General features: G+C 43.1%; 1 protein-coding gene across 1 annotated transcript; it reads right to left on the reverse strand.

Annotated features, from left to right (window-relative positions):
- Nucleotides 1-6,982: 6,982 nt before the first annotated feature.
- On the reverse strand, nucleotides 6,983-7,933 carry LOC144321559 (olfactory receptor 2V1-like). The gene has a single exon (XM_077910928.1). The coding sequence runs from the start codon at nucleotides 7,931-7,933 to the stop codon at nucleotides 6,983-6,985; it is 951 nt and encodes a 316-aa protein (XP_077767054.1).
- Nucleotides 7,934-10,608: the final 2,675 nt, after the last annotated feature.

The following is a 10,608-nucleotide window of genomic DNA, read 5'->3' on the forward strand; positions in this document are numbered from 1 at the left end:
CAGTGTGGGCCCCATTCCCTCTGGCAAGCTCTCTCTAGCTTTATCCCTGGCTCTCTCTTCCCAAGAATACTGTCCCCTCTGCCCAAAACACTTTATATCTGTGGCCAGAATCCCACAGGGCTGGATGATGCCCTTTCCCTCAACAATTCAGTGTGCACCCCCATATAGTGCTTGACATTTCTGGGGACTCTCAGGAAATGAATGTAGGTCTCTTGGGAGCAGTGTGAATGAGTGATAGAAGGATGGAGGGGAGATTTTAGGTCCAGTGTGTTAAAAAAGATCTTCGTATAAGACATATTTCAAGAGATTATTTCACAAACCCCTCCAGAACCCCTGTGATAGAAACTATAGAAGCCAGTTCCTGCCAAGGTCTTCTCACACCTTACTCCCATTTCATCTTTAGTCTCAATGATCAAGAATCAATCTGATCCCCAAATTCCTTCATTACATAGAGTGACAAGTTTGTATCCTCTGTACTTTCTGCAGTGTGATGCTGTCAGCATAATGTCCTGGCCATTTTTCTTTGAGATTTTACACTTTGATACTTGTATGCAAAGTACAATGGCAAGAAGGCAAAAAAAGTCTTATGTTCTTAATAACATAAGATACACAGAAATGGAGTTTGTGTTCCAGTGAGTAATTAGTGCCAGAAATGTTGAACTTACTTTACTGGTAGCTCTGAGGGTACAGATAATAAAGCGAACTCCAGAGAGAGAAAAAATCTTGCCCAAGGTAGCACAGTTCCTGTATGCCAGACTCTGCCATCATGCTCCACATTTCAGTGCACAAATGAGTTCTGAATTGGTTCCTCTTCCTCACTCATTTTCAACATGCAACTCAAAATAAAGACTGTCCTTATCAACCCTGGTGAGAGTATAACTAATGCATCTGTCGGCCTTCGTTCCATGGAAACTGTGGAATTGAGGGGAAAGATTCATCATGCAACTGGTCATGTAGCATCTATTACCCTGGCATTTTCCATCCAAATAATTTTCTGATTACTCAACTCACATCCTTGCCCCAACCAGTCAGAGAGGCCCAATGAGTACACAGGAAGAGGATGAACCACAGAAGAGCCTGAGCTTGCAGAGGAAGGGGAAGATCAAGACAGGAAGCCTCAGAAGTATAGGCATGCCTATACTGCCTATCTCCCCAGCACCTTCCTGAGGGCACTTGTTACCTCCCTGTTCCTCAGACTGTAAATGAGTGGGTTGAGCATTGGAGTGAGGATTGTGTAGAAGATGGAAGTGGCTCAGTCACTCACTGGTGTCCTACTGGAGGTCCTCTGTAAGTAGCTAAACATGGCTACTCCATAGTACAGGCCCTCCCACAGCCACAGGGGAAGAGCAAGTGGTCAGAGCCTTCTGTTTACCATCTGTGGAAGGCAACCTAATGACAGCTGTGAGGACTCAGGCATAGGAAACCGCAAGGACCTCAAGGGGCAGCAGCAGCATGACTACACAGCAAGCATACATGAGATCATCAAAGAGCAAGGTGTCAGCGCAGGAGAGACTCAGCAGAGCAGGGACCTAACAGAAGAAGTGATCCATTTCCAGAGAACCACAGTAGGGGCTGATCATGTCATCTGCGAAGGGGAGAGCTTGACTTCCTCTTTGACAATTTGAATGCCTTTTATTTCTTTTTGTTGTCTGATTTCAGAGCTAGGACATCTAGTACTATGTTGAACAGCAGTGGTGAGAGTGGACATCCCTGTCGTGTTCCTGATCTTAGGGGAAAGGCTCCCAGTGTTTCCCACTGAGAATGATATTTGCTGTGGGCTTTTCGTAGATGGCTTTTAAGATGCTGAGGAATGTTCCCTCTATCCCTGCACTCTGAAGAGTTTTGATCAGGAATGGATGCTGTATTTTGTCAAAGCTTTCTCTGAATCTATTGAGAGGATCATATGGTTCTTGTTTTTACTCTTGTTGATATGATCTATCATGTTGATTGCTTTATGAGTGTTGAACCAGCCTTGCATCCCGGGGATAAATCCCACTTGGTCATGGTGAATAATCTGCTTAGTGTACTGTTGGATCCCATTGGCTAGTATCTTGTTGAGAATTTTTGCATCTGTGTTAATCAGGGATATTGGTCTATAATTCTCCTTTTTGGTGGAGTCTTTGTCTGGTTTTGGAATAAAGGTGATGCTGGCCTCACAGAACGAGTATTCCATCCCTTTCTATCTTTCGGAACAGCTTTAGTAGAATAGATATTATTTCTTCTTTAAACGTTTGCTGGAATTCTCTGGGAAGCCATCTGGCCCTGGACTCTTGTGTCTTGGAGGTTTTTGATGACTGCATCAATTTCCTCCCTTGTTATTGTCCTGTTCATGTTTTCTGTTTCTTCCTGTTCCAGTTTTGGTAGTTCATGGTATTCCAGAAATGTGTCCATTTCTTCTAGATTGCCCAATTTATTGGTGCATAGCTGCTCATAATATATTTTCTAAATCATTTGTATTTCCTTGGTATTCGTGATCTCTCTTTCATTCGTGATTTTATTGATTTGAGTCTTTGCTCTTTTCTTTTTAATAATGCTGGTGAATGGTTTATCTATCTTATTAATTCTTTCAAAGAACCAACTCCTGGGTTTTTTTCATCTTTTCTACAGTTCTTCTGGTCTCTCTTTCATTGAGTTCTGCTTGAATCTTTATCAACTCTCTTCTTCTGCTTGGTGTAGGTTTTATTTGCTGTTCCTTCTTTGTTCCGTAGGTGCGAGGTTAGCTTGTGTATTTAAGTTTTTTCCAATTTTTTGAGGGAGGCCTGTATTGTGTTGTACTTCCCTCTTAGGACTGCTTTTGCTCTATCCCAAAGATTTCAAATGGTTGTGTATTCATTTTCATTAGTTTCCATGAATCTTTTTAATTCTTCTCTAATTTCTTGGTTGACCCATTCATCTTTTATCAGAATGCTCTTTAACCTCCACATGTTTGAGTTTCTTCCAAATTTCTTCTTGTGATTGAGTTCAAGTTTCAAAGCATTATGGTCTGAAAATATGCAAGGGACAATACCAGTCTTTTGGTATTGGTTGAGACCTGATTTGTGACCCAGTATGTAGTCCATTCTGAAGAAGGTTCCGTGTGCACTTGAGAAGAATGTGTAGATGGGTTCGGATGCTAAGTTCTGTCTATATCTGTGAAATCCACCTGGTCCAGGGAATCATTTAAAGCTCTTGTTTCTTTGATTTTGTGCTTAGAAGTTCTGTCATTTGCAGAAAGCGCCATGTTGAAGTCTCCTACTATTAGGGTACTATTATCTAACTATGTCTTTACTTTAGTTATTAATTGATTGGTATACTTGGCCGCTTCCACAGTATGGGCATATATATTCATGATTGTTAGGTCCTCTTGTTGGATAGACCCTTTAAGTATGATATACTGTCCCTCTTCATCTCTTACTACAGTTTTTGGGATAACCTTTATCTGATATGAGGATTGCTACCCCTCCTTTCTTTTGAGGACCATTTGAATGGTAAATGTTCTACAACCTTTCATTTTCAGGCTGGAGGTGTCCTTAAGTCTAAAATGAATCTCTTGTAGACAGCAAATAGATGGGTCTTGCTTTTTTATCTAGTCTGAAACCCTGCATGTTTTGAACCGATCATTTAGCCCAGTCACCTTCAGAGTTACAATAGAAAGATATGAATTCAGTGTCATCCTAATATCTATTCAGTCCCCGTTTTTTGTGTTTTTTTGTGTATTATTTCTTTGGGCTTCCTCTTTTTTTTTAACATGGTCCCCTTTATATTTCCTTCAGAGCTAGTTTGGTGATCACATATTCTTTAACTTTCTGCATATCTTGGAAGCTCTTTATCTCTCCTATTCTGAATAAGATCCTTGCTGGATAAAGGTTGCATGTTCTTCTCATTTAGGACCCTGAATATATCCTGCCAGCCTTTTCTGGCCTGCCAGGTCTCTGTGGAGAGGTCTGCTATTAATCTAATGTTTCTCCCCATATAAGTTTGGGATTTCTTGTCTCTTGCTGCTTTAAGAATTTTCTCTTTATCTTTGGAATTTGCAAGTTTCACTATTAAATGTCAGGGTGTTGAATGGTTTTTAATGATTTTAGGGAGGGATCTCTCTATCTCCTGGATCTGAATGCCTGTTTCCCTCCCCAAATTAGGGAAGTTCTCAGCTATGATTTCTTCAAATATGTTTTCTCGTCCTCTGTCCCTCTCGGCATCCTCTGGAACCTCAATTAAATGTAAATTTTTCCTTCTGAGGCTGTCATTTATTTCCTTTAACCTTTCCTCATGGTCTTTTAGCTGTTTTTCTCTTTTTTCCTCAGCTTCCTTCCTTGCCATCAACTTGTCTTCTATGTCACTTACTCTTTCTTCTCCCTCATTAACATTTGCCGTTAGGACCTCCAGTTTGGATTGCATCTCATTTAATTGATTTTTAATTTTAGCCTGATTAGATCTAAATTCTGCAGTCATGAAGTCTCTTGAGTCCTTTATGCTTTTTTCCAGAGCCACCAGTAGCTTTATAATTGTGCTTCTGAATTGGCTTTCTAACATTGAATTGTAATCCAAATTCTGTAACTCTGTGGCAGAGACTACTGTTTCTGCTTCTTTCTTTTGTGGTGAGTTCTTCGTTCTAGTCATTTTGTTCAGTGCAGAGTGGCTGTATGAGTGGGAAGAGTCAAGAATATCAACCATGATCTACGTGAATTTCGCCCTAGATGATTCTGATGAGTTCAGAGACTATAAAATGAAAACAAAGATTAGAACAAAATAAAACAAAAGGACCACTAAAGTGAAAAACAAAATTTAAAACCGAGTAGTAAAAAATAAAAGGCCAAGAATCCCAAAGAAGAGAGAAAAAAAGGAGAAGAAATAAAAGGGGAGGACTGGGAGTTGGTGGTGGTGACAAAGCATAGTGGAGGGAGAATGTAGCCTACCTGAGTGGTTCTAGAGGGTGAGTATGGTTCTGCGTATAGTAAGTTCTGTATGTTAGAAGATGCTCAGTCTGAAATTTATATAAACCAGAAATACTTGTAGAAGGCCCCAACATTGACCACCAAAACATAAATGAGATAAAAGCAGGGGCAGAATGGGATTGAGCAATGTCACAGAATAAACCAGCATGGTATACCACTTGGTTCCAGGTACATGTTGGTCATGTTTTAGAATGTATTAACTTTCGCCACTGTAGAACTGCTTCATTTGCAGAGAAAACAAAACAAGAACAAAACAAAACAAAACAAAACAAAAAACATATCTTGTATATCTCCCAAAATTAAGTTGAGTATGTTGAAGGGAATCTAGAAGTGGAACATATATCTAGAACCTGTAATTGTAGAAATATGAGAGTCAAAAAGGGAGAATGTTGAAAATGAAGAGGTGGTAAAATATTGTAGTTAAGGTGGGAAAAGAGAAAAAAATTTGAAATTTACAGTCTGATATAAAAACGAGTTATAATGGAAAAAGGAAGAAAAAATAGGAGGGGTACCCTCTGGTTCTATATACTGTAAATCCCTCAACTTCCCCTGGAAGTTTCCAGCTCTTCTTGGTCAAGATCTTGCTCTTCCCCTGTCCTCCCAGCTGGTCTTCTGGGGGGAAGGGCCTGTTTTGCTGATTCTCAGGTGTGTGCACCTGGGAGAGCTGCCCCGCCCCCTCCTGGGCTCAGTGGGAGCTGTTTACCCCGTGAGGCCCCTGTTCCCTGACAGCCCTGCCCCCCACCCACTAGGCACAAGGTAAAACAAGGAGGAACAACAACACTGAGGGTGGCCAGGTCTCCAGCTCTGGAGTAAGCTCCCCACAGTAACTACCACAGTCCCCCAGTTCGCACTGGCCTAGGTGCTCCAGGGGCAGGGGGCACTGATCTGCACAGATTGGGGGTGCCCAGTGGCAGGAGAGTCCTCGCTATCCTGTGCCCTCCCCTCCTCCACCTGTCCCGGGGAGAGTGCAGGATCATGGGCTGTGTCCACTGGCACCCTGGGATCCAGGGTCTGCACTGCTGGAATTGCGCTCCGGGGGCGTGGTTCCCAAAGGCACCAGGGGACAGACACCTCCACCTGGATCCCCCGCCTGACCAACAGGCTTCTCCCGGGTTCCCTGTTGGGCCCGGGTGTGTGGCTTGCTCTCCCCTGGGGTGCACTTCCTCTGTTAGTGACTCCGGGAAACTGGAGGCTCCACTGCCTTCTCCTGCGATTCTGCTGGATTTCCCTGCCAGGTGCCTTTCCATCCAGGAAGAATCCTATGCAGACTTTTTAAAGTTCCTGCTTCTCTGGGGCTGGGCTTTCCTGTCTCGGAGCTTTTGCTGCCTGGCTTTAGCCTGATTCCTCACGGGGCCCCTCCCCCACTTGATTCTTTTTTATTTTTTTTCCACCTTCTTACCTTGTTAGAAGTGAAAACCCTTCTCTCTGTAGCATTCCAGCTGTTCTCTCTTCAAATCTCATGTCGAATTCATAGGTTTTCAGGATGGTTTGAAAGTAATCTAGGTAAGATGGTGGGGCCACATGAGTTAAGGACCCCTACTCCTCGCCATCTCCTCAACTCCCTCATGTATCCTATTCTTTGTAAACCCATTGGCACAACCCTCCTTCCATGCAATCCATACTCAGCATAGACATGCATGGTTACATTGATGTATTAATCTGATTAACTCTGGTTAGGGAATGACTTTTTTTTAATAAATTAATTCTTTATTGGTGTTCAATTTACCAACATACAGAATAACACCCAGTGCTCATCCCGTCAAGTGTCCCCCTCAGTGTCCGTCACCCATTCACCCCCACGCCCCACCTTCCTCCCCTTCCACCACCCCTAGTTTGTTTCCCAGAGTTAGGAGTCTTTATGTTCTGTCTCCCTTTCTGATATTTCCCACACATTTCTTCTCCCTTCCCTTATATTCCCTTTCACTATTATTTATATAGGGAATGACTTTTATTTTCAGTACAGCATATCTGTTTTCTTTCCAGTCAACAACAGAGGCTAATTCCAAGTTCCAGGCCCCAGAACCCATATCCACAGGTGCTAATGTCAACTACCCCTGCCCCCCACGACAGGGACACCTCCCCAGGAGTTTCCTGAGAGCCTCAGCCACTTCCTTGTTCCTCAAGCTGTAGATAAGTGGGTTGAGCATAGGGGTGACCATTGTATAGAAAGCCGAGACCACCTTGTCCTGCTTGGAGGAGTGGTATGCCTGAGGCCGCATGTAGGTGATCATGGCAGCCCCATAAAAGAGAGAGACCACTGCCATGTGAGAGGAGCAGGTAGCAAAGGCCTTCTGTCGACCTTCAGCAGAACGCATGTGGAGCACTGCTACCAGGATCCGCAGGTAGGAAGCCGAGATGACAGAGAAAGGCAGGAGCAGCATTAGGATACAACAGACATAGATCATGGTCTCATAGAGGGAGGTGTCAGCACAGGCCAACTTCAGTATGGCAGGGACCTCACAGAAGAAGTGGTCGATCTCCTGTGAGCCACAGTAAGGGAAACGCAGGGTAAAAATGGCCTGGATCAGTCCATCCACCAGGCCAAAGAGCCAGGACCCTGCCACCATAAGCCAGCAGACACGGCGGCTCATGACCACTGAGTACCTCAGTGGGTTGCTGATGGCCACATAGCGGTCATAGGCCATGAAGGCCAGCAGGAAGCATTCATCCCCCAGGAGAGTGAGAAAGAAGAGGATCTGGAGCCCACAGCCTGTGAAGGAGATGGATCCATGGCCCAGGAAGAAGTTGGTGGCCATCCGTGGCACAATGGTGGAGATGAGCATAAGGTCCATGAGTGACAGCCAGCTGAGGAAGAAGTACATGGGGCTGTGCAGGCGGGAGTCAACATTTATGAGGAGGATCATGAGCCCATTGCCAGAGAGGGCCACCAGGAACATTACTATGATGATGGAAAAAAGGAGGAGGTGCAGTGGGGAGTGGGTGAAAAGGCCCAGGAGGATGAACTGGGAGATGAGAGTCTGGTTTCCCGCCCAGACCATTGCTCCTGCAGAGAAATGTGCCAGACAAAGGGTTGGAATCTGGAAGCAGGAGGCATATGTTTAGTGGCACAATACTGAGGGCATCAAAACTGTGCCCAATGTGTTGTCCTTCTCTAAATGTTACTTGGTTTAGAATAAACTCTTCAAGTTTCTCTCTCACTCTCTCTCACTTTTTGTTTCAGAGGTAGAGAGTAGTAATTCATCAGTTGCAACAATACCCACTGCTCATTATGTAAACTGCCTCATTTTCTTGAAGATTTTATTTATTTATTCATAGGAGACACACAGAGAGAAAGGCAGAGATACAGGCAAAGGGAGAAGCAGGCTCACTGTGGGGATCCTTTTTCTTCTTTTATTTTAATTGGAGTTTGATTTGCCAACATAGAGTATAACGCCCAGTACTCATCCTGTCAAGTGCCCCCCTCAGTGCCCAACACCCAGTCACACCATCCCCCCACTCACCTCCCCTTGCACTACCCCTTGTTTGTTTCTCCAAGTTAGGAGTCTCTCATTTTCTGTCATTCTCACTAATATTTTCACTCATTTTGTCTCCTTTCCCTTTATTCCCATTCACTATTTTTTATATTCCCCGAATGAATGAAACCATATAATGTTTGTCCTTCTCCGATTGACTTACTTCACTCAGCATAATACCCCCAAGGACATTTTTTTAAGTTTTTTTTTTCCACAGAGCTGTGAGATGAGAAAACCTCAGGGATAAGAAGCTATTGAGGGTTTTTTTTTTTTTGTCTTTTTTTATTGGAATTCAATTTGATAACATATAGCATAACACCCAGTGCTCATCCCATCAAGTGACCCCCTCAGTGCCCATCACCCAGTCACCCCAAACCCCCCGCCCACCTCCCTTTCCACTACTCCTTGTTCATTTTCCAGAGTTAGGAGTCTCTCAGGTTCTGTCATCCTCACTGATATTTTCACTCATTTTCTCTACTTTCCCCTTTATTCCCTTTCACAGTTTTTTATATTCCCTAAATGAATGAGACCATATAATGTTTGTCCTTCTCCGATTAAGAATCCTAACTCTAGGAAACGAACTAGGGGCGGTGGAAGGGGAGGAGGGCAGGGGTTGGGGGTGAATGGGTGACGGACACTAAGGGGGGCACTTGACAGGTTGAGCACTGGTGTTATTCTGTATGTTGGTAAATTGAACACCAATAAAAAAATAAATTTATTATTAAATAAATAAATAAATAAATAAATAAATAAAAAGTTTTAATTAATTAATTTATTTTAGCAATCTCTGCCCCCCAACATGGGACTCAGACTCATGGCTCCTAAGATCAAGAGTAACGTGTTCCTCTGACTGAGCCAGTCAGCCAAGACCGGGCTTTAAAAAAATTTTTTTGTATATTTTTTTATTAGAGTTGATTTGCCAACAGAGAGCATAACACCCGGTGCTCATCTCATTAAGCAGGTGCCTCGGTACCCATCACCCAGTCATCCCATCCTCCTGCCCACCTCTCCTTCCACTACCCTTGTTCATTTATCAGAGTCAGGAGTCTCTTATGTTCTGTCACACTCCCTAATATCTGAACTCATTTTCTCTCCTTTCCCCTATAATCCCATTCATTATTTTTTATATTCCCCGAATGAATGAAACCATATAATGTTTGTCTTTCTCCAACTGACGTACTTCACTCAGCATAATACCCTCAGTACCATCAACGTCGAAGCAAATGGTGGGTATTTGTTATTTCTAATGGCTAACTAATATTCCATTGTATATATAGACCACATCTTCTTTATCCATTCATCTTTTGATGGACACTGATGCCCCTTCCACAGTTTGGCTATTGTGGACATTGCTGCTAGAAACATCGGGGTGCAGGTGTCCCGGCGTTTCCTTGCATCTGTATCTTTGGGGTAAATCCCCAGCAGTGCAATTGCTGGGTCGTAGGGCAGGTCTATTTTTAACTCTTTGAGGAACCTCCACACAGTTTTCCAGAGTGGCTGCACCAGTTCACATTCCCACCAACAGTGCAAGAGGGTTCCCCTTTCTCCACATCCTCTCCAACATTTGTGGTTTCCTGCCTTGTTAATTTTCCCCATTCTCACGGGTGTGAGGTGGTATCTTATTGTGGTTTTGATTTGTATTTCCCTGATGGCAAGAGATGCAGAGCATTTTCTCATGTGTTTGATAGCCATGTGTATGTCTTCTTTGGTGAAAGTTCTATTCATGATTTTACCCATTTCATGATTAGATTTTTTTTGTTTCTTTGCAGTTGAGTTTAATAAGTTCTTAATAAATCTTGGATACTAACCCTTTATCAAATATGTGGTTTGCAAATATCTTCTCCCATTCTGTAGGTTGTCTTTTTTTTGTATATTTTTATTCGGTTTGTTTTGCCAATATATAGCATAACACCCAGTGCTCATCCTGTCAAGTGCCCCCCTCAGTGCCTGTCACCAGTCACGCCAACTCCCTGCCCACCTCCCTTTCCAGCACCCCTTGTTTGTTTACCAGAGTTAGGAGTCTCTCATGTTCTGTCACCTTGACTGATATTTCCCACTCATTTTCTCTCCTTTTCCCTAGATTTTCTTTCACTATTTTTTATTGATCCCAAATGAATGAGACCATATAATGTTTGTCCTTCTCCAATTGACTTACTTCACTCACCATAATACCCTCCAATCCAATACACGTTGAAGCAAAT

This window comes from Canis aureus, chromosome 10 (genome assembly GCF_053574225.1).
Source record: "Canis aureus isolate CA01 chromosome 10, VMU_Caureus_v.1.0, whole genome shotgun sequence".
NCBI classification, from domain to species: Eukaryota; Metazoa; Chordata; class Mammalia; order Carnivora; family Canidae; genus Canis; species Canis aureus.